Here is a 25,279-nt window from a genome sequence, read left to right as displayed (position 1 = left end):
AAAAAAAGAGGTAAATCTATGCTATTCCTTCAGTACCTTTTTATAACTGTCAAATATTTTTTAAAAAATAGGTGCTAACCATACTGAACAGTTTGAAATATAAATTAAATTCATCAGCCTGTGAAAGCCTGAGCCCTAATACAGGGCAAGATGCTCTTTAATATATTTAAAAGTTCACATTGCTCATAAAAGTTACTTCTTCCTCATTTAGGCAGGAAAATGAATGGAGTCCTCTTCTCCAGGTGACTTTGCCTCTTTGACCTGCCATGGCCCAGTGCTCACTTTATCTGGTGATTCATTTTCAATAACTCCAACAGTATTTGTTCTGACATTTTAATTAAAATACGACCACTACCTCATCCTGATGATAAAAAGGCCTATGTGTCAGTGAAAACTAGCTTTTCAGTGCCTCAGTGCACCTGAGGACCCCTATGATCACAGAGTTTCTACAGAAGAATTTCAGTCAGGTTCTAAACAATATATCATTTCAAAATTGGATCACTTTAAACATTAAGATTAATGCTAACCCCCTCAAATGATCAGAAGACACTAAACTGCAAGCTAATCTTTTCTTCACCAATTGAGTCTTTGAAACACATGGCACTGTCTTGAACATTTAAGATATATGATAAATATTAGAAGTTGGAAATTAGCAGGCTTTAAATTAGCAGATATAAACATGAAAAGTGTTTGCAGCTCGTCAGTGTAATAGTTTTCTATTTACAAACCCTAGCTGCATTCTACATATTTGTTTTTTAAAGGCTCTTGTACTACAAACCTAGTAAAAGATTTACATCTTTGAGACGTCAAAGATGCCTTTCCTGTAAGCAAGCAAGAAAGGAAATGCATGTTATTTACAACTTCCTACTAAAAGCACTTTGTTCTCTAACAAAACCAGTAAGATATCTGCTTTTTCATGAAAAAGTAGAGGGGAAAAAAAAAGTAAAAATGGAAAAGAACACAGAAAACCAAACTTGTGAAAAGCAGAACTCAACACTTCATGAAACACTGTTCTTGGTTACAGGGCCCTGAGAGGAAAAACAGAAAATTCTATCTGAATTCATGTTATGTCTCATGAATGAAGCACAACAGCAAATATTATAAGCAAACCAATTACAACTATTATAAAATACTTCCACATCTTATTAACTTGTGTATATACAAACATAAACACTTCCACTGACAGCTAAGTATTGTTTTCTCATAGAAGAACTACGACTTACTGTATTGAAGTATGTGCACACTACAATTAAAAATGCTCTGCCAGGGTTAGAACAGAGCAACCTCTTCTATGTGAATACTAACTATTCCATGAGCATCTACCAAAAATGTGATTAAATTTCAAAGACTTCTGTGGAACTTGCTCAAAGTATCTGAGGGACAATTTCTTTCTAGGCAGCAACTGCTTTCTTTGTCAACAGCTGCTTTCCTCTGGGACTGTGAAATTCTCCATCTTGAGGTCAAAGCTCATGCAAGTAGCTGGTAAGGTTTCCTTCAATTTAGGGCCAAACAGTTTATTATTGGAGATTACCAGTGATCTATCTTCCTAATAACACTGCAGTGTGTAAGAACTTTAAGCTTCTACTGCTTAAAGCAGAATCCAGACTATTTCAACTAAAAACAGCATACAAGGAAGCACCTGAAGGTAATAACAAAAGGATGAGCAACAGTCTTAAGAGTGAGTGAAGACAAAAGAAACCCAAGAAGCTTACAGCACTGAGCACATCTGGCAGCTGGAGGAGAAAAGCAGTTCACCAACTTTTGGGGGTTTGCTCACTTTTGTTAGGGATACCCAAGTGATAGAAATCACTAAGAACAGGACAGCATAAAAATCCAGATTCACAAGTATTTCATTTCATTACTGTACCTTTGGAAAGTCATGCTGAGAAGCAAATATGATTCCATGAAAAAAGCCTGAAAAAGTCAAAAGTTCCTAGACACTTACAGCCATGGCCCTTGTACACTGAAGTTAAATCACAGCTTAAGAAGACTTGGAACATTAGATCATGAAATACAAAAAATCTGACATCTGTCTAATCAATCTCACTCTCAAAATAGATTCCTTTACTTTGAAATGCTAATATCTAAATAGCAGCTCACCATATGCTGACTCTGATGACAGATTCAGATGTTCAGTAATAGATACTTTAGTTACAAGGGTAAAATGATTTTTTGCAAAATAATCTCTTAATGCTTTAGTTATTTATTTTTACCTTTTTCCATATTTAGAATGAATAACTTCTGTACAACAGGCTCTAAATCTTCCCTAGCAGTTTTAGTTGATGGACAGGTTAAATGGACTAAATCTGTTAAAAGAGAACACAAATTACAATCACCAATATACACATATACAAATATCATTTATTACAATTTTTAAAAGGCACAGCAGGCTTTTAGAAATCACCGCTCTTCATATAAATTGCTTGCTTTAAGCCAGAGGAGTACTGTATTATGGAAACATGTATCGGAAAATGATGACACGAAAAGATTTTGGACCGCAAGAACAGATCTGTGGAACTATAGAATCAAAATTCACCTTACAGCATGGGCAAATCAATGTCACTAAATCCAATACTGTATTTGTGAAAATCCACACTTTTGCTTGAATAACGCACATTTGATATTAAGATTTCTTGCTCATATACATGTTTGCATGAAATTAAAGTTGATAAACAGATTCCTCATGGAACATATTATTCCTTTATTCTGTTTTTCAAACTATTGAAGTTGCTGACTCCTCAGAAAAGATAATCATGTGATGCAGCTCTTAACCTCTTTTCTGGTCCACTGGTCTCTATTCAGATAGAGAACCAGCTACTCTGCTGCTTTATCCACCTGATTTTACATCCATTCATTCAGAATGTAAAAGCCTCATCTTAAAGCTTTTCATACAACCACCTTACCGGACTCATTTGCTACTGAATGGTCGTCTGGGAACTTACCAGCAGGTAAGTATCTTTCAGAGGATCATGAAGACTCTGTACAAAGTTTAAGCCAATTAATTTTTAATTCATGACCACACATTTCTGACCAGTTTAACAGCAATGTATAGCTATGGCGTTACTTTCATAGAATCACAGCCTGGTTTGGGCTGGGAGGGAGCTGACAGCCCCCCGAGCCCCAACCCCTGCCAGGGGCAGGGACACCTCCCACCAGCCCAGGTTGCCCCCAGCCCCGTCCAGCCTGGCCCTGAGCACTCCCAGGGATGGGGCACCCACACCCATATTTTAACTCCATATGACATTTTTCTCCTTTCACTCTGAAGCCTGGCTACGTTTGTGTCATTACCTACAAGTACATTGTACATATCTTGAATGACTTCCTGGCTGCAGTTATGCCACAAAGTTTTGACACTGACTCCAGAAGAACAAGAAATTTAACACTTCATGCTCCTCTTCTTTCAGATTACACACACAGAGATTATACTCAGATTTTTTTAACTATTTAACCGAAGCCAAACCTTCTAAAAGGAATATGTACTAAAAAAAGTAAAAGAAAACAGGTGATGATAATGAAAGCCTCCCTGTAACCTTAACTAAATGTTAATAATGGCAAACATGGTAACACAATCTATTCTTTCCTCAAAAAAACCAGCTATAAATCCCCAAAGTTCACATAATTTACTTTCTATAAAGTCTTTTTTATTATCTTTAAGGTTATGACTATGAGTCACAGTCATCAGTATATATTTTGATTATATTTGATTTACTGAAGTATAACTGCATTAGTTACAGTGGTTGCCAACATTTGTCTTCAAGTAATTCTTCTAGCAAGAAGAACGATGAGTTTAGTCCATGATTTCATCATTACAGTCTCAATTTTTAGGGCAAGTGAAGGAGTTTGGTTCCACTCAACTGGCAATACAGATTATGTGCCTGTCATTTATGCAGTGTGATCAAAGAGTAGATGTATTTGTATACTTATCTTAAATAATTGTTTGAAGGAGAAATCAGTCAGGTTAAAACCCATTTACAGATAATGATGTAAAAGTTAAAAAAAATTATGAAATATGCCTTATAACTAGAACTCAGCTGTACCTACAAAAGAATTATATTATTTCAATACATGAAGACAAATTTCATTAAGGAACACAGTACCTTCTCTTCTGAAATGAAAAGAATTTATGGAGAAAAGTAAATAACAGAAATCTTAATTTTTCAGCACAGCAGAAATTTGCATGAAACTAATAATTTATATCTACTTGAACATCAATCCCTTAGTTTCACTTCCTGCTGTATGTATTTTGTGAACCCTTAAATAACACGAATCAGCTATTTAAAGGATAAATATTAACAACATGTTTTATAACACTAAGTTCTTAATTGCAGATTTATCTTTTTTTATTATTTAAGTATAAACTTTGAATGACTTAATTAGTTCCCTCTTTTTTCATATGCAAAGAACTGAGTTCAAGCCTAGGTAACAGTAAAACAAATTGGTTAGTATTACAGTTGCTTATTTTTTGTTAAAAAGCATTATGTCAGGTAACCTCTAATTCTATCTATGTTCCATAGTGTCCCAAATTGTTAATCTATTTAACAGCATTCAGAAGAAGAATTTGCAAAGATAAATAAATACTCAACAAGAACTTTTTTTGCTCATCTGTTTCAAGTTCACATAGAATACCAACAACAGTCACAGAAAACCGTTAATGGAATACTAGAATGTTCCTTCTAGAAAGGTGATCTCTCATATTTTTAGAATTAAAGAACCTAATGCAGTAGACGACAACAACAAAGTTCTTAAAGAATTTCTGTAACTTCACTCAAATATATCATGATGCATTCCTTTCCTCCAGATCTCATAATGGGACATAATCCCAGCTCTACCAAAACTTTCAGAAGATAAGAAGCCCCCAAATACAGTGTACTTCAGGTACTTCAATATAATAGTTCAGCTAAGGTAGTTTATTTTCAAGAAAACTTGATGACAAACTACCAGTAAGATTCACATACTTTAGAGTATTTTTTAAATCTACTGAAGGAAAAATGGATTATTGTGTAAATGAAAATAAGTCTATTAACCTAGTTATTAGTTGTTCAGTATATGCTGATTAAGAAAAAAGTAGACACTGCAGAAGAAACAAGAATATATGCTCCAAAATAATCTGCTAGAAATAATACTGAAATGTACTTGATGCTTATATTGAGAACCTATCCTTATGAAAACAAAAATCTGTAGCATTTTTCATGAGGCCACACAGTCCTACAGCATAAAGAATCTCTTAGGTTTCAAAGGCAGTCTGAAAGAATTAAAAAACCCCATGCATCTATGTTAACTAAGATCCCGCCTTTTTGCTTACAGTTTTTTTTTCAGAAATTATTTGAGAAAATACTTTGGTGGGTTTTGGTCATTTAATTATAGCGGTAAGTGAAATTCTTGGCAGAAAACTTTACAACGAAAACATTTCTAAATGTTAAACAAAAACCTTAATATTTTGTCTTGAAGACACAACCTTAGCTAGTTATAGTGGGGAAGAAAGTCTGCTACAGCTCTCCACTAACCTTATCTGCCACTCTACTAAAACTTCGGTTGTCTTAATCTTGTAGAATAAAAAAAAATGTTGAATTCTAATATTTTATCTACAAAATAATACAGCAGTCATAACAAAAAGCTCTTTGTTGGTGCTATTTTATAATGACTGTACAGTAAACAAAATACTGTCCCAGTACTAGTAAGACTACAACTATCAAGCTTATTAGCCACATAACTGTTAAAAGGAACATTTGATGTTTGATTTGTTTGACAATAAACAACAATATACTTTATTACTATGAAAATCACAATAAGACTCTAAATAAATAATGATCATATGTAGTTTAAAAAAAAATGAATGCAAGAATTGTAGTACGATCTCTACACCATATGAAACAGCTCAACTGCTACAGAATGAAGACAATGGACTCTTCCTCTCATTGACACAGTCAAAGGGAAAAATAGTTATGATTACATACACCTTGTACTTACAAGTGTCCTTCATGCATGTCATGGTTGAGGAACACAACTCAATGATGCAAACTGCTGGTTTCCCTAGATCCACTGGAGGCACTGTCAAAATGGAAACCTATCAGCCAGAAAGAGTGGCTTATGTTAAGGCAGAGTAACACGGAGGATGAGTCAACCAACACAACTCTGAGTAAAGATGAAAAATAACTGCAGTTTCACAATTTTGTTTTCTGGTTTATTATAACAATTTGTGCAATCAATCCTGCAGAATTTGAACATTCAAGAATTTCTACCCAAGTCAGCAAGGGCACCTTTGTTAGGAATGTCTGCAGCTGTGGACCAGAAAGAAAACCTCCTATCACAGACCTTTCCAAAAGTATGACTGTTTAGAAACTCAGTTGGCAAAGAGACTGTAAAATTGTGAACACTGGGCAGAGGAATGTTAGGTGGGGACGACTGGAGTGCTTTCATGCAGGGCTGATAGTGGCAAGACAGGAAGACCAGCCTACCCTGTCATGTGTGTTCTTACTTTGTGGATCCTGCTTAACCCTTAAGAATACAGGAAGTGTACAGAAGAAACAACCCAGATTAAAATCCTTTAAAATTAAGGTCTGCAAAGACTGATGAAGCAGAAACACTTAAAGAACGATCTGAAAGTATACAGTAAGAACTCTGAACATCAAAAGTGAATGTTAAAAAAAACCAAAAGAACTTTGAACGAAGTTTAGACAAGTAAATAACAGTTAACAGAATACTAACGGTAACAGTTTATTAAAAAGCAAGCAAAATGAACTGCCTTTAAGACAGCAGCTTAGAAACTCTGTTAATTAATATAGTGAGAACCAAACAGGGAAATGCAAGTAATTGAACTAAACTAAAATAAAATTCCTGATATTTTTAAAGAGATTAAGGAATTAAACAATTATCAGTACAGAGAGCCGACTAAAAAGCTGGATTCAAGCAGAAACAAAAGCGTTAATTCCTACCAGCTAAATATTAATACACAAAAATCAGAAAGAGGTAAGTGATACAAAATTGATACATACCTGCTGCTCTGAATCTGTGTTTAGTACAGACTGATCTGTAATGAGCACTGCTCTGGAGATCTGCCTACAAGAAAATAAAATAATTATGGAATTTCACAAAAACATAAAAAAATGGCAATTTGGATTCAAACATGATACTGTGGGAAGGCTGTTTAACCATATAATCTTTATTAGTATGATCGTTAGTGGGATATTTTACCTGTTGCTGAAGCAGGAACACATCTGGAACATTAATGTAGTATTTTCAATGACAAAAATGATGATGAATGAATGAGCCACTGCCATTATATAAAACTACCTGAATAACCTTCTAATTTTTTAAAAGATACTTGGTTTATCTGATCAAGATTAGTAGCAGCATATTACATGACTTTTCATGTTACAAACGTAAAACCTTGTGCTCTGTGCAGGTTCTGAACTGACTGCAACAGAACACAGATGCATGCATTTTGCTCACAGATTCAATATGAAACATGGAAAATGTATTTTGATTACCATCTTCCATAACGTCCTCTTGATGGAGTCAGAGCAGCAATGCCTACTGCAAGGTTTTAAAATGTTTGGGACACTTTGGATTAAGGGGAAATACACTGGGACGGAGTTCATGAATTTAAGTTTGTAATCCTCCATTGCCTGTCATTATTTCTGCACTGCACCTACTACTACAGTTTTGCTAATATTTTATCTGCAATATTTTGAAGACAAAGGCAGTACACATCCAAGCTTTTGGCAAGAACAACAACAAAAAAATCACGGAAAACAATTAATTTTAATACTTTTCTAAACCTGAAGAAATTTAAAGCAAGAACCACAATAGGCATCTCCACCTTCCAAACACTTTTTGAAAAAATATGAAATCCCTAATGCACTTAGAGCTATTGGATTTTTTTTTTTTAGAAGAAAAAGGGGAATATGATTTAGAGGACAATTTAAGGAAACCTGAAGATAGAGATTATACAGTACATCCTCAAGTATATCGTAGAAGAGAAAAACTAGGCACAGAACCAAGCTGTACTGCGAAGATAAAGCAGGAGACAATAATCTCGTAAGAGTTTAACTTGCAGGGTACTTTACACACTATTATTTAAAGACATTTACTATGTCTACTGTTTTATTACATACCTGTAACACACATTTGTGCATATGCTCTCTGAAAGGTAACTATCTTCCACAATAAAATAGTTAGCATTTATTCTTTGTCCAAAATGATCCACAATAGCTTTGCATCTGTAAAAAAAATAATTAAAAAAATTAGTAAATTTAGATATAAGGTAACAAAAGCATATGTAAGTTTTCAAAATTGAGTTATATAGCACATTGTTTATATCTTTCAAATAAGTTAGCTACACATTTCTTTAACCTGTGAACCCCTGAAACAACTGAAACTGATAACTAAATCCTAGATGTATACATTCTATGGGGTATATACAATCTCTTACATGCAATGCTATTATAGATAATGATATCAGAACATTAATAGATCTATCACTTTATAAGGAAAACTAAATATAAGCTAATAACACTTGCATTTGCTTTTATGTGAAAACATCATATGTTTCTTACCTCAAGATACATGGAACAGCAATACTGTGAATTATTTTGTAGATGCTACTCTATTGCAGTGTTGTTTTTTTCCCAGTCAGCAAGCTTTACCAAAAACAAGTTTATTTTGACAATAATATTTGACAAATGGCAAATTAATTTAAGAGATGTAAGGAAATGTGTGCATCAGACTGCTCCAAGAGAATTTCTCTGAGCTTCTATACTTGTGCTTAAATATACTATTTACCTCTAAGTTACAAACAAAAGGATTAACTAAGGCACACTGCTTTAAAAGCAACACAAACGTTCTTGATAGGGTTTGTCTTTGAATATATACAAATTGTAACCCAAACACGTATCAGTCTGCCTCAGGCAAAACTTCAAAAAAGTAAAAAAATAAACAAACACCACCCCCCCAAGACCCTTCCTGAAAAATCTTTCTCAACGCAAAGCAGGTCAGAACAAAAGGAGAATAACTAAAAGTTGAGATACTGCTACAAAAATTTTCAGAAGTGTAACAAAACAGACTAACGCTCTTATAAATGGAACAGAAATGCAAACCACAGGAAAAAAGTAATTCAGAGAGTTTAAAGGAGAACAGGACACAATTTCAGATTTCAATGGGAAAAATCTCTCTGAAAGAACAAACTTCAGATGTGTGAGACTAAACCATACACACAAGAAATCAAAAAGGAGGCTGCATACAGATAGTAACTACCTAAAAACTACTTCTGTTGCTGATTCCTATACGCCTTGATCAGTGTTCTATTTAATTGCATGTATTTTCCTCAAACCCAGACATTGCAAACATTTTTAGAAACCCCTACAGGTTTCAAGAGTGCCTATCTTAATGAATACTTTTCCTATCTAAAGTGCAAGGAAAACGCGTGCACTACATTTTCTTTCGTCATGGCTTGTTTCCATATCCTAAGAATCTTTAAGGCCCAATACAGATTTCTAAAACAAGATTTTAAGGTTTTCTACAATATCAGAACATTTACTGTATAAATAAAGCAAATTATCTTCATTTAACTTTTACTGCTTGGTGTATAAAAGTTACTGCATTTTTTTTTAAGATTAAATTCTTCTGAATCAGTATGTCAATGTTTCAGTCAATTTAATACACAGGATTCGAACCAGTAAATTCTCTCGCACACGTTTACACACACATGTGCGTGGGAACTTCAAAAGAAACTAAAGGATGCCCAAGACAGAGATCTCTTACAGATTTCAATGTGGTTTATCATAGTGCAACATTACGCCTGTATCAGTAAATATCTGACATGCAAGTTCTGCCTTATGAATAAACAGCATTTCTGTAACTTCCAAGTTATTCATTAGCTTCTGTGATCAAAACAATCTATAGAACTAGTGAAGATGAGAACCAAACCTAAGTAAGTAAAAGCAATCAGCTGCCACTAGCTTCAGTAAACCAGTTGCTTCTGTAGCCTGAACTGAGACCTGAAAAAGGGTGCACACATTTATAAATTTAAGAGGTTTATGACAATTAAGCATGTTTTTGTAACACTAACTTCTAATGCTGATTTCATAGGAATCTGGATACTGCATGTATAGCTATATTCAAATTCAACAGAACTTGGAAACAGTACTTAGGAGTCTAGTGGTACAAGCATGGTTTAACTTTGAACATGTAGTATTCTTTTTACAGTTTCAATGACACTCTATTCAACATGTGTTTCACTTCCAACTTTAAGAAGTTTCTTCATCATGTTAACCTAACTGACTTCATTCTCCAGCACTCATTTGAATACTGCAAATAAACAAGGAAGTCAAGCTGCTACAGTTCATTTCTAAAAATAACCTTTCTCATTGTTTATGAAACAATTTCCCCTGCCACCCCCCTACACATTATCTAAGGGGAAAGGTTGATTAAATGTCATGTTGCATCACTCAAAGCCAGCAAAAGCAACTACACACTTTTTATTTTCCTGTTAAGTGCTGTTTCCTCTCCTTTGTTCAGGAATAGCTATCAGGTCGTATGTTTGATAAGATTTTAAACAGAAAGAGAGATAGCACTTTTAATTTCAGTCTCCACTTCACTTCAAAGGATGATGCTGAGAAAATTTCTTTCAAGTACTGCTTCCAAATATGGAAAACACTTATGCACTGACATTATCAGGTCTCTGTCATCTGATATGTGTTGCGACAATGAATCATACAGAACCCTCCATTGACCTTCTTTCAATGTGTCTAGATAAAAGGATGAAAATTAGAATCCATCTCCTTGCAGTGCCACGAGTTATAAATGTACTTTATAGGGCTCATTATCCAAACTAATGGACTAAGGGCGACATCCTTGAAATGGACTTACCAGCACTGACAAAGCCAGTATGCAATATTTCAAGAAAGATATGTAAATTACTATGTGTTTGCTATATCTTTTTATTACAGATGTATAAATTTCCATTTATCATATCTTTCCCATTTTTGAGACAGAATTATGTAATTGAAAACACATGTAAAGTCTGACCAACATAAAATGCCTACCATGATTATTAATGTGATCCAGGTAATTTAAAATACTTTAAATTTTATCATATGTACTCAAAAAGGTGACCTACAATAAACACGGAGAAAATAATAACAGAAAATTATCATGCATACATTCACTGTGCTTCTTCCTCAACCTAAGGAATATGATGTGGTTTTTATTTCCTAACAAAGCAGAGTTCTACCAAGCTCTACCAAGAATGCAGGATGTTCTGCATACGTGTTAAAACAGCAGACCTAATCTGATACAGTATGTAAAGCAACAAAAATTTTAAAGTGGATTACCAAAACCTTAAAATAAGTTTCTCTAAAAGTTTCTATGCTTTCACACTGTCTTCCTGATTCTTATTTTCATAAACTGTAAAAACTACTATGGTAGAATGATAAAAACAGTTGTATTGCTGGGGATGAAATCTACTGTTCTCTGTATATACAGTTATGAGTAGTAAAAAAGTGAAAAAGCAATTCAACTAGATATTGAATGAGGGTTTATTTATTTCTTTTGTGCTGGAGAGAACATTAGCCATGTCTAGAAAGGATTTGGAATAAATTTTGGTGATATTTAGGGACTTCAAATTAAACTGAACTAACACCAAATTTTAGAAGAAAATCAAGGTGGTAGCTGTAAGCAAAATTTTCCTTAGATCAACTAAAGCAAGAATATTAACAACAGTGAAAAATATAACTGCACTAAGGTATTGATGAAGCCTGGAAGCTTACGGAAGATGCTTATAAAATAGTAACGAATACTGCACAATTTGACTAAATTTCTACTACTCTAAGTTTAACCTACTTGTAACCAAACTGCCTCAAACTACAGACAGAGCTGTACTGACGACGAGATAAGAATTTGGCTATTACCAACTACTATTACCAACCTGTTGACTCAAAAGCTCAGTAACTCATAAATATCCTCATTATCAATTTGATAGCTAGTTTTTATTAGGCAAAACACTGAAGCCCAAAGTCAAGGGGAAATTAGAGCTGGTGCAGGGAGGGAAAACACAGGAAGAAAAGAGGTAATACAAAGAAACAGAATGAAGGCCAGGAGACCGTGATGACATTAGCAACAAACTGGACAGCTTGCTAAGTAACGATCTAACAAAAATATTTAGCAAATAAAAGCAGTTTTGTATTCAGGTGACCAAAAAGAAAATCCAGAGAAAAAACTCAGCTTTCTGAGTGACATTTTTGCTCTGGTGAAGACGATGTTCATGACTTTGTAAACTTACTAGGGAAGGAGTATGTTGTACGATCCTTCCTTCACTGCTGAAAATGCTTTTTAAAAAAAATGTATTTTGAGCTTGCTTGTGTTATTTTCATCATCTCAAAGAATTCTGACACTTTCCTTCTCTTCTATACATTTTTTTTGGTGCTTACTTTTATTTTGATGTAGAAATGCTACTTGGTAAAATACCTGCCTTGAAACTATGGGAGACCTAAAGAGCGACAACAGAAGCAGGCAGGTGGTTCGGAGGAAAAGGCATGTCACTAGACTTGGGAAGCTGGATGTGTTGTGCTTCTTCATATTCAGCATCAGATAATGACATTATTAAAAGACCAATGCTTTTGGAATAATGAAAGTCTCGTTAAGTCTTTTAAAAATATTTCAGTAATTCTCCACCTCAAAAATCTATCCTTCGGTTTTAAGCAAAAATGGCGTAAGTAAATCACTAAAGCAGCCTAATAGCCTAAAAAAGACACCTGAAACCTACCTGGAACCCTGCAGAACTTAAGAGTCAAAACATAAAAGCCGGCTAAAGGAAAAGCAGCACTCCACCTTTTTTGGAATACATATAACCTTAACAAAGAAAATATTAATTTCAAAGGTCTTCAGAATGTGCAAAAGAAGCTGCCAACTGGAGCAACCAGCATCATTGGCCAGTTAAGATCTCCATAAAGCTGTTTGGAAGTTGCTAACAACTCTAAGCTTTGTCCCTCTAAAAGAGCACATTAAATACTTAAACATTATTGAAAAATACACTGCCTACAGTAGAAGTTAAATTATTACTGTTAAAATAAACTAGATATTGTCAAAGGGGCATAATTCATTTGCACATGAATCATGCACTTAATACCACACATGATGAAATACTATCACATTTGCATTTCGAAGTCTAAAACTGTGCAATGAATTTCAGAACCTTAAGGAACTGAGAGAAAGATAAAATCCGTTGCTTATAGATTTCAGGGAAAACAGACACTACGTGACCACGTCATGACAAATCTAGCTGCAAGTACCATGCTCAAAGAATCAAATGTGCAGTGCAACTGGAAAGTAAACACATTACACTGATCATTTGACTACTAATTTTCCTAACAGAATGTTACTACCCATTTTTTAGCTTTATTTCCAAAATTTTCTTCGGAATGTTTTGAACTTTTCAATTACAAAACCTAAGCTGAAAACAGACTCTTAAAAGAGCTGAAGTCTGCAATTAGACTAATAGCTGACAGAACGTACAGGACAGAAACCATGACAATTTACAGATGTGAAAAATGCCACTATGGGAAAAACTATGAGTTGATTTTTCTTAGTTCAACTTTAGACCTGCCTACAGGCCTGGTATTGTTGTAAAAGAATTTATCCTAGGGTAAGAGGGCAGCATAGTTTATGACAACAATCTACCTAAAAACTCATTAAAGTCTTTTCTCTTGGAGTGACATGCATTATCAGCAAAGATTAATCTGATGAGTCTTTAGGTGAGCTCCATTTTTAAAAATGCAATAACAGAGGGCTTTGTTGTCATCTGATGAAAATCAATTAGAGTAGGTAAGGCCACAAGGAAAACTAACATCACTCATCACCAGCCCCCCGGCAGCTGAAATGATTTGTCTTCCAAGCTTGGGTGATCAGGAGCTGTAGTAATATCACAGGGAAATTAATTTAGTTTCTATATTCTAGACCCACTTTCCTTGTTCTGGAGGACCTATACACAAATTACTTTTAATCAAGGTTGATGTGTTATTAATACCAAGGAGGATCTTTGAAGAATCATTTTTTTTAAACTGACTTAACACATCTTTCATCTGTATTTTGTACATAAACAGAAGGTTACTTGTATTACCCTTACCGTCCAGATTCTTTGTCCACTACAAGGCACTGCACAGGATGTCGGAGACAATAGATACCACCAAATACAGCACACAGCCTAGAAACAGATTAGGAAAAAATAAAGGTTACTCCTGTCATGACTAATTGTAATCAACGCATGTTTCATAAGCAGCGCAAAGTACTGGTCACGCTGTAGTACGTTTTTAATGACACGTCTTAACCTCTGAATCTGACAATCAAAAAATAATAATAAAAAAAGCACATCCTATAGTTTCTGTAAAGGATATGTTGTTAAATTTTTTCTGCATTAGCATTTATCTTAGTCACCTAAATTGTTACATTAGCTTGAGCACTCATTCTCTGTTACCATCTTCAGTCATTCAGGACGGAAAAGTACCTATTTACTGAAAACGTGTAGAACACTTTCTGATACTGTGACCACACTACCTTGGCACATGGTGTAGATGAGAATGTAAGAATGCACGATAACCATACCAACCTCCTACTAGGATTCCAAGTGTGATTCAGAATTTATTTCTCTACTCCTACAAAACATACTGTGGGAAATTCCTTTACTACAAGCAGCTCAAATTGAGGGCATTGAGAAGGGCCCCAACAGAATGAAGACTTCTTAAAATCTGAAGATGGCCTTTCACAAACAGTAATTCTTCCAGGTTCTGCTATGATACAGTTGCTTAAGATATTCGGTGCAGAGACCGAAAACAAAAAAAAAATTCCTAAACAAAAAAAGGAACGAGCTTCACAGGTCAGTTTTTCAAAAGCTAAAGAAGACCAAGCCATTTCACAGTTTTCCACTTACAAACAAAATCCAATACCTAACCCAGAGAAAATTATGCCACCCAAACATAAAGCCAGTATTGCAACTCATTTGGTTTTAAATTCTAAGGAGACACAGAATTTGAAGAAACTAGATTATTACATTTAAAGAATAAGGCCCCCACGTGAAGTCAGCCCACTGCAAAATTTCATCACTAGCCAGGCTGTTTCATCAGCCCCTTGTAGGTATCTCTGACTCAAACTCTTCATCAGATGAATCTGTCCCATGCACAAAGTCTGAAACTGCTCCAGATGAATCTGTCCCATGCACAAAGTCTGAAACTGCTCTCCCGTAAAGCTACCCAGTAAAAGTTCAGCTGCTCTGCTGATAAATGCGGTCCCATCTTAATCCCCACATCCTAACTTTCCGTATCTGCCAAACCCCAGGCTTAATCCCTGGGGATTACTTTTCTGTTGATGTCACACACAAGGTCAATTAATTAAAAAAACCTGAAAGTTTAGTTTCTGCAAGTGATGCCTAAAATTTTTACTGGACCCACATTAACATTGAAATAACTAGTGATATCGCTACATTTAACATTTTTTTTACTTCTTGCTCCTGAACAGTTTTAACATTAGCCCGCACTTCAAAATGCTCTCAAGCAAATATAAACTACCAATAATCTTTTTGTTATACTTAAAAAAATCCTACTCTTAAAACTTTCTGTGAGAGCATCACAATGCAGAGAAATTCATGATCTTACAGAAACAGGATACGCGTCAGGGATTCTCAAAGACAAAGCTGTGAATTAAGATAAACTTCAGTCAGTTTTTTGTTTACAGTGCATTATTTCAGAGGTATTCTTATTATAAGAATAATACAAAATGAAGAGGATAGAGTTCTCTAGAACCTGGTGCAAGAAAAGGTAAACCAGTGAGAACACTTTCAAAAAATATTCTTAAAATTATGTTAAAAAATAAATAGTATTTCTCTTGAAAACTTCCAGTCAGCATGGAGATCACTTAGTGGAAAAAGGCAAAAAAAAAAAAGATGTGTCTGAACCCTTACATTACAATTGCAAGTTTGGACTGTATGCAATGTCTGGTCTATTATGGGAATCTTTAATGTATTTATTTATTTATTTATTTACTTATTTAGGAACTTGCAGTGGTTCATTCAGATCAATTAGCTATTAGTGATCTCTTCTCATGTATGCTGAAGAGAAAGATCAAACATAATCTGCATACTGACATAAACTGCATATCCTTTTCTCAGAACTGCTCTATAAGAGAGAACTGTCAAATGCTATCCAACGAAATTTGACAATTCTTCCCTTCTTTTACAAGTTAAATACATCTGTGTTCTTCTTGTGGTCCCCATTATTCAAAAGTAAATAGCTTCTTAGAAGTAAATCATAAACCAGCCTGTAGCACATCCAATACAGTGACACACTGTTCCATTGTACCCTGTTGGAGAAGGACATTGAGTTTTCTGAGTTCCCGTGATTCACCTGAGCTTCGGTGTGACCCAGCCATCTGATGTTCAGCTCACAGATGGAAGGACAGAGCTGAAACTGGGAGAGCATAAAAATTAAAAATTACACCTGCTATTCCATTAATAGAGTCTGCCTAGGTATTGTATTTAAAATAAGAATGTGTAATTTTATTTCTCTTTTAGTAGAGTATACATGGTAAGTTAACAGATTCATGTGACTACATTTCTAATACCCGCCCAGCATGAGCTAGGCATCAGACTAGCTAAAGCAAGCAGTATGAGAAAGGCAGGCTGGTTTGGTGGAATATCGTTCTCCCAGATTTCTGGGATGACAGCAGGATTTTCCTACAGGTTTTTTTGGTTTGGTTTTGGTTTTCTTATTGATTATTTTATTTTGAAGTTAAAAACCTTCAGGTATCGCTTCATAAGTGACGAACTTGAAAAGAAAACTTTCATTTTGCAAACCTGACTTCTTAAAATGGAATCCATATTGGCATTCAAGTGTCTTACCAGGTAGTTCGAAGACAGTGCAACAGTACCTTCTAAACTGCATGGATGGTGAAGCATGACAAAAGGCTTAAGTGCGTTACCAGCTCACATCACTTCTGAGTCGTGCTCCAAAAAGTTACACTCTAAGGAAATGTCAGCAGTATCACCTACTACCGGCTGAATTGGAAAATCCAGTCCCCCAGAAATACCTCTTCTACCCTGCAAAAGCAGGGAGAATATACACCATGTTGAATCCCAACCCTGGTTGTCTGGAGATTGTTGAAGATGACACAAAGGTTAAACATCCACTGAAGAGTTATTATAGAGCCTTGAGCTACAGCCTTATTATCTCTAATGCTGCAATCAATGGCTTCTTGCCTGACAAAGCATGTATTAGGATCTTTTGAACCAACTCGGATGAATTTATTTCATATGTTGTATATAAGAACAGCACTATTAACTTAACTGGAACTAAGATTTCTTTGTTAAAAACTATAAATTATATTTTTCCTTTGACTTCAACCACAGTCAAGGGCTTTTTGATAGATGCACTTTATTTTTCTAGCACGCTTCCAAAGAACTTTGCTGCTTGGCTGCGCAAAAACGTGCATTATTTATTTTGAAGACTAGCCTGCTATCCACTGGAGGAGGGCATGACCTGCTTTCACAGTAGGCCAGAAGAAAACTTCTCTTTTTAAATGAAAATGGAAAAGATTTTTGATTGTGTTGTGTTAAACAATTTCAAAAAGCCAAAATACTTATTAAAACAGCCTAGCATGAAAAATTACATGATTAGGAGGAACTTGCCAAAATGATTTAAATATAGAAATTGAAATATTAAACTAAATGGCACCCCAATAATTTATGACAGAGTAAAATCATTGTGCTAACATTACTTTTGTACAATAGGCTACTTAAGATGATTTGACTGTACTTCAAGTACAAGGCAACTCTTTGATACCATTAACCCTAAATGAAAGACATTTAAACTGATATTACTCTTAATTAACTGGCAACTGCCTACACCAATAATTCAAGTTTTGCTGAAAGACAGCAACAACACTGTACTCAACTTCAACTCTGCCCTGGTGACATCAAATCATATTACAGCTAAATTAAGAGTTGTGAAAATTTTTGGCCTAGTAGCCCTCCATCATACGCAGCCTTTAAAATGCCATTTCAGTTCCCATCAAGGCAGGAATCAGCAGTTGTGATTTTTAATACAGCTGTGAAACAATAGGACATATTAAAGGCTGAATTTTTGACAGCATATTCATGATGATTTATGAGTTTGTATATAATTTGATTATTCTATTAGTTTTACTGATTACTGATTCAGCTAATACAGTGAAGGTCACTTACAAAATATATCTTCATTACATTTCACAGAAGTAACTGCCTCCAACTAGGTGTTTTCTTTAATTAAACACTAATGTAACAAGAGAGAAAATAGGCTTCAGGGTTGCTGCGTCTGTTGATACAAGAGGAGTTTATTGTTTTGATGTAATGCTCTCTGATATTAATTGAACAAAAATAGAATGTCTCTCCATCTGACATACTGATTTTCAACACAGAGATACCAGGCACCCTTACATTACAGACTTACCCTTAGTTCATTCTGAAACTACACAGAATTGGAAAACCATATCACGCAGTTTCAAACCAAAAAAGTAAGTTTTATTTCTAGCATACAGTTTGTCTTCTACTTTCTAAAATGGATGGAGCAATTAAAGAAATTAGTATTTTTCTCCCCAACTGTACAGTCTTCTGTAGTAAAAAGTATTTGCTTTTCTCCTTAAAGATTAATCCTTCATGTACAGCACAGCAAGGTTTGCAGAAAGATCAAAGAAAAACATGTCAAGTGCTGAATTAATGAATTGTTTTATTTCCATTTATTTTTCCACACAGAGCAGGCTGTCACCTGGTTCTTACGTTAAGCTCTGTTTCCTGAAAGGTCCCTAGAACTTCAGCATTTCCTACAGTATTGTTGTATGTTCTAAAAACACTGACAAGCAGAATACAGACAATCAAATCAATAAAATGGCTACAGAAAAAAAACCCTAGGTAGTTAATTTTCCCAACAGAGTTCCCATAAAAAAAGTCAAACCTCAGCATGTGCACCTGGATAAAGACAAAAAAAACCCCACCCAAAAAACCAAGGAGCAGCACCAAAGAAATAAAGATGATGATCATTAACCAGAACTGTCCTGGTATTTGGAGAGCTATTGGAAAGGATAATATGTATAACAAATACTTAAAGAAGCAAATCAGGAGTCAAATATTTTGACTTATTCTTGGAGACTGCATTTGGCGCTTCTGTGAAATGTAAAAAAGGTCCTGAAAAATTACAGAAATCAGCTTAGTTTCTAAATCCAATTAGCAAAATTACGGTTTTAAAACCATCAGAAAGTTCTTGCACAGTTATTAACTGGAATTTATTTAACTTGCAAATAATATTTCACAGGAGTCACAATTGTGATGCCTATACTCATACAGCAAGATCATTTCTTTCACCAGATCCTCACTTCTGTCCTAGCACGGCAGAACAGAAGGGCTGCGACTGGCTAAACAGAAGCCCCGTGACTGCGAAATGCTGCAGAAAGGGCTGCTCTAATGTCTGAGCTCCCAACCCACACAGTGGTGGAGCCGGGAGAACAAGGACTTCTGCTTATTTCAGTGTCAGCGAAGTCTTTTCATGGAGAAAGACACAGCAGGCAGGAACAGAGACAGCCCACGGAGGAAGTGCCACGGCTGAGAGAGGGGTTGACGGAAAAGAAAAAAAAAGTAGCTCAATCAAGTATCATTTTATAGCAGATTTCATATTTTTTTCTAGGGATTTAAAACCCAGCTTTAATTTTAAAACTAAGAAATCGCTCATTTCTCTTGTATGAAATTTAGACAGCTACATGTAGAAATATACATTCACATACTGTGACGAATTCTAGTAGAGCATATAGTATGTGACAGTAACATAGGTGACAAGATAAAAACTGGTGTACTTGATTTTGTTTAGAGCACTAAACTCAAGAATCTGGGTAATAAACCTACTTACCACTTACCTCAACATGCATTAGACCCTCTCTGCAATTTTTCCATAATTACAAAATAGGGATAATTTAAATCTATTTCATCAGAGTCTGGCAAGGATTAATACTTACTATTATTATCTGAATGGCCAAATCTGCAGTGAAGTGCAACTATTTCAAGACTTTTAACATCTGAGTTCCTATTAAGTGATATGCAAGTTTAGGGGTTTGGTAAGTCAATGCTGCCTTTTATAGGCTCAAGATTCCAGTTCTGTTTTCTGAAACTCAAATGTTAGAACACATTGCAATAAAAACCTTAGCTCATCATACATTTTTACGTTCCTAGACTTCCAGTGTCGTTTCATGCACGTCTAGATTTATTAAGGTGTTTCTAAAACCTGAGAAACTTCTGTTGACAAAAATAAGACCATGTTTAAACTCTCAACAAGTTTAAGCTAGTGCTAGTTTAAGCACTTAATCTGTTAGCAATTTAAGCACCTACAGCATTAGCAAGCCAATTACTAACACAAGAGCCATGTTACTACAACTCTTGTAGAAGAGTTGTTTAGAGAGTCTAAGTGGTGGAAAAGTAGCTTAGTTGTATTGATTAATACATTCTCAAATAAAAAAATGAAAGAGACCAGTTTATTAATAATGCACTTGAAAGTCATTAACACCACAGAAATTTTCTGTAGATACGCACACTTGTTAGCCATCCTCCTCTACAAGCATTCAACTACAAAACTAATTTCCCATCTTCCACATTTAGAACAGAACAAAAATCCTTGTTTAAGAAATACTGAAGTTGCACAAATATGATAACAGCAAAAATAAAAGTGCCAACACATATGTGCATGGTATTTTACAAAAAAATTGCTTTGAAATAGCAGCTGCTTTATGCCATTTCTGAAGCAGAAGTCTACTTCTGAAGTACAGCACTGACTGTGAACAGAAGAGTTCTGGTTCAACCCCACCCTCACCTGGGCTTCAGCAACGCAGCCCGTTCAGCCTCTGCCTGCCTGAAGCGTTCTGCAGGCTGTTCTACTGCACACAGCTGCTGATTCAGCAGATGCGACATTCCTTTTTTGTAGAAGGAAAATTTGTAGAAGTAATATCTGATAGATTAGACCTGCAATCTGTGAGACAGCGTACAACCCACCCAACTTCAGCTTCCTGTAGGCTCCTACTGCCGGTGAGTAAGGAAAAAAGATGCTAACTTCATGGGAAGCACACAGGGATCATACGCCCTTGAGAAAAACCCTCTCTACAACAGGAAATAAAAGAACCTCTGCAGCGAAAAAAAAGAGAAGACATTTCACATAGGATTTTGAAAGCAAATGTTTTTGCAGAAGATTAACCTAATTTCTTGGTTTATGAGAAAAAAATATTAAATGTGACATCCTACAACTTGGAACACTTAAGAGGGTGAAAACGTATCTGTGCAAGAAGTAGGTCTTCCAATGCTCACGAGGAAGAAAAACTCAAGCGTGACCACAAACTCCTGATGACTAGATTACTTCCTGGTAACAGGTCTCTTGACCAAATAAATGGGGGGGAGGGGATCAGATTTCTGTCAAACTTCAGATTTGCTCTCTTGAACACAACTGCTCTATCCAGAAGAAAGTGTGTGGTGTTTTGTTTGTTCATTGGTTGTTTTTTTTTTTTTTTTTTTTAAATAAACAGTTGGGGATTTAGCCTTCTTGAATAAAGTATTTAGAAAGAACGATAAATTTGCTTTAAAGCTTACCAAATCAACCTAACAAGTTATTCATAAGAAAATCTCAGGAGAAGTGAAAATGAAGAACATATTAGCAAACATAACTCACAAAGAATTATGAAAATTTATTTGAGTAAAAGCATAGCCAGAAAACGTCCCATAGAGCTATCCAGGGAAAAGTACTGTTGCTTGTTGAAGCAACAAGTGATATAAGTTCTGTTTTAGAATAAATTTATCGTGCTTCCAGAAACTGCAAAGTAAATCCAAACACTATTCAAAGATGATGACTGATGTGATAACATATGAGGCTACTGTCTTCTCAGCAAAATTCAAAATTTGAGGTAAAAAATTTGAGACTAGGTCTAAAATAAGTAGTTCCAGAGCCATGAAGTTTTATCAAGATTGTGAATCACAACGTAAAAAGTGCCGTTTCTTAAAATAATGATATTGTTAATCCTAAATAGTTTGTTCAACACATTTACTTAGTACACTTGCATCTTGCTTTACAAAATGATATAGAAACAGATCTCAAAATGAAGTTGCTAGAAAATTAACTTGCACTTCAGTTGTATGGTGTATTCTCAGCTGAGTTTTGGGCAAAGACCTGAAATGAACTAGAGGATAAACATCACATTTAACCATACTGTAGCTGTACTAGCATGGCTGCTTAAGGAAAGTTTACCAGGATTTGAAAGAAAAGTTGTTTCATACTGGTTTATTAAATGGGAGAATCATACAAGTATTTCTCAAGGATACTGCAATTAACACTGCTTTGCAGTGAATCTAGGTTAAGAATCATTCTCTGGGATGCTAAACTCAAAACCCCCAGGTAATTTACATGAAAGTAAGGTGAAGATCCATCAGACAACATATTCCGGTACTTAATTAGCAAGTGTCCTAGAAATTACACCTAAAGCACTGTGGAAATTAGAAGAAATTACTACATAGCAGGAGGGGAATAAAGGAAAAAAAAAATAAAAAAGAAAACCAAAACCCAAAAGAAGTTCAGTGTATTCCACACTACTGTGATGGCAGTTAACTACAAATGCATTCTGAAGACTGATGTCTATGGAACGTGGAAGTACGAGACCTCCCTGCTCTAAGTTCTATCGACCTCGCAAGAGATGAAGCTGTTCCTCCCACAAGGTCGTTCAGCTGCAATTATACAACAATTCTACCGTCAAAGAGGAGCTTGGAAGATTAGGACCGTAGGGCAGAGACACAAAAATGAGTGACTAGAAACCAGTCACTAAGCATTAGCTCATCTATAAAACCCATTTATGTGTTCTCTGCCTCCAGAAAAGACATAAAAATTCCAGTTATCTTAACCCACAATGAAATTCAAGGACTATTTTACTAATTCAGTAACGTTTTGGAAGCTACCTCTCTCTGTCTTCTACTTTAATGAAAAAAGACTCTGCTAAATTACATTTGCATGGACATCCCAGATCTGCTCCAATAATAAACATTCATATCATTTCCATGGATCTTCTGATAAAGCTGTAACATATTTGCATGCCTGAGTCATAATTCTCAGGAAGAATATGTAAACCAGAATCTGCACATCCCCACACAAGCAGAGAGTAATTTACTTGTGAAGAGACTGTTAAGAGGTAATACCAAATAATGTATGAGATATACTTCCTTCTATTATTATAATCATCTTAATTATTAAAGCAAATAATTACTGAAATACCATCTCATTACAGCATTTATACTTCGTGCTTTTAAGTTCCAAATATGCTCGTAAAATGAACCATGAATGACCAAGAATGAGAGTAGGATAATGTAAGTTATTTTCAGCCTTTTTTAATATGTAGTGCTATGTTTATTTTTCCTATACCAGAGGGTATAGTCTAACCCCTATAATACAATTTCTTGACTGAAAACTTTCCCATCCCTACTTAGGGACCTGAATTCAATATACTTTGACAACATTTGTATGATTCAGAGTATCCCATGTGATATATTCTAACAGTTGAAGGCCTTCACAAGGTATAAACTTCTGAAGAATGCTGTGTTTCTCAACAGTGAAATAATGAGCAGAAAAGCTCTCATAATGGTAAATATTTTTTTAAACAAAGAACTGACAAACATCTCACTGAAAAGATAAGATCTATAATGGGAAGGTATTTTCCACGTTTCATACACTTAGAATGTATTTCACAACAAAGCTTAGTTCCAAATTAAAAGTCTTTCCCTGTCAAATTCTGAGAAATAATGTGGGCAAGGACACAAAAGCATTCCATAGCTTTATTAACGACAATGCTCACTGATCTGTGAATAACCTGAAAAAAATGAAGATTATTGAGTTACTTTACCAATCTATCCATCCATCACTAGAGAACAGGTCTCAGAATGATGGATTATCTCACTTCCCTGATGTTTATCCCAAGAAAGAGTTTCTCCTTAGAGGGAAAAACAAACAACTGATCCTACAAACAGTTATGCTAACTAAGCTTGCCCATTTTGCATTCATCTGCCAACACAGTGAAAAGAAATATATTGTTTGTCTTAAGATCCAAACTACATAAAAAAGTTTTATTATTTCACTGAAATGCAAGTGAAAACAATTAAGAAGAAAGCAGCATTGCAGCTACTCTTACCATTCAGTCTTTTAGTAAAAAACAGGTAATACAGCAAGCTGTTGGTAATTTCAGATTAAATTTTCAGGTCCAAAGAAATGGAATAATCCTAAGTGATAAAATATATATCTGTCAATATGAAAATTATGTATTTTAAAATGTAGCACTGAAGTAATAACTCAGATACAGCCTATGTTTTTTAAATCACCTATAATTCTTTCACACTTGCACCAAATTGCACATATACTAAGACTCAAATCTGTCATATCTGATTGTCACAAGGAATTAACATTGCTTGAATTTCTCATTAATATGCCAAATCATACAATTAACATACAGAAAAGTCATGCATATTGCTTACATATGGAGACATGATACTCATGCATAGACTCAAATGAAAAATATGTTGCACTGAATTATTAATTTATCAATTCTAAGTGCTTCTTGCAGTCACGCTTCCTGGAGTCCAGTCTTGATTTCAGAACACTAAAACCTTCCTACAGATTATAACAGGGACATAACTGGAAATGTTTAAGTACCTGAGACTACCTCAGAAGCTTCAAAATCTGCAGCAGGTAATAGCTCAAATATAAGGATAAAAATTATTCATTTTTGAAATATATACAGGAACCTTCCAAATCAATCACACAATCCATCATATCTCAGCCTGAACTCTTAATCTTCTTGTAAATATAGGGACTGAAAGAGATGAACCGTCTTAATCAGATCTTTCCACCATCACAAAATTACTACTGTCATTGTCACAAAATGACTAATTTCAGCTAGAGTCTGTAACAACTACTAAAAAAAAAGTTAAATTGCCCACCGAATACATACACAATGTAAAAGTTCATAACCTATTTATAGGAAATATAAGTCATTAACTGGCTACCCATAAAAGTCAGTGAATCACTAATTCCTATGACAAAGCATTCTACCGCCTCGGAACCTACTACCACAACCACATCTGTTAATTATTGGATGACTTAACAAAGAGAAAAAAAGACACTATGTGTAACCCCCTAGAACATTTATGAGAAGGCTGACGGCGTATGTTCCCCAATTCCCTCTAAAATTTCAAGTGGGAAAA

At 34.9% G+C, this 25,279-nt stretch overlaps 1 protein-coding gene across 1 annotated transcript in view; it reads right to left on the bottom strand.

The window, feature by feature from the left end:
- CHM (CHM Rab escort protein) overlaps positions 1–25,279 on the bottom strand; it is a 70,162-nt gene that overhangs the window by 8,047 nt on the left and 36,836 nt on the right. Inside the window, exons 9-13 of the mRNA XM_005435832.3 lie at positions 14,120–14,197; positions 8,115–8,219; positions 6,993–7,056; positions 5,968–6,064; positions 2,214–2,306 (exon numbers count right to left, since the gene is read on the bottom strand). Of these exons, the coding sequence (XP_005435889.1) occupies positions 2,214–2,306; positions 5,968–6,064; positions 6,993–7,056; positions 8,115–8,219; positions 14,120–14,197 (437 nt within the window). The remainder of the gene's footprint in view (positions 1–2,213; positions 2,307–5,967; positions 6,065–6,992; positions 7,057–8,114; positions 8,220–14,119; positions 14,198–25,279) is intronic.

The sequence above is a fragment of the Falco cherrug genome, chromosome 15 (genome assembly GCF_023634085.1).
Source record: "Falco cherrug isolate bFalChe1 chromosome 15, bFalChe1.pri, whole genome shotgun sequence".
In the NCBI taxonomy this organism is placed as follows: Eukaryota; Metazoa; Chordata; class Aves; order Falconiformes; family Falconidae; genus Falco; species Falco cherrug.
This window is presented reverse-complemented; position numbering and strand designations above follow the sequence as displayed.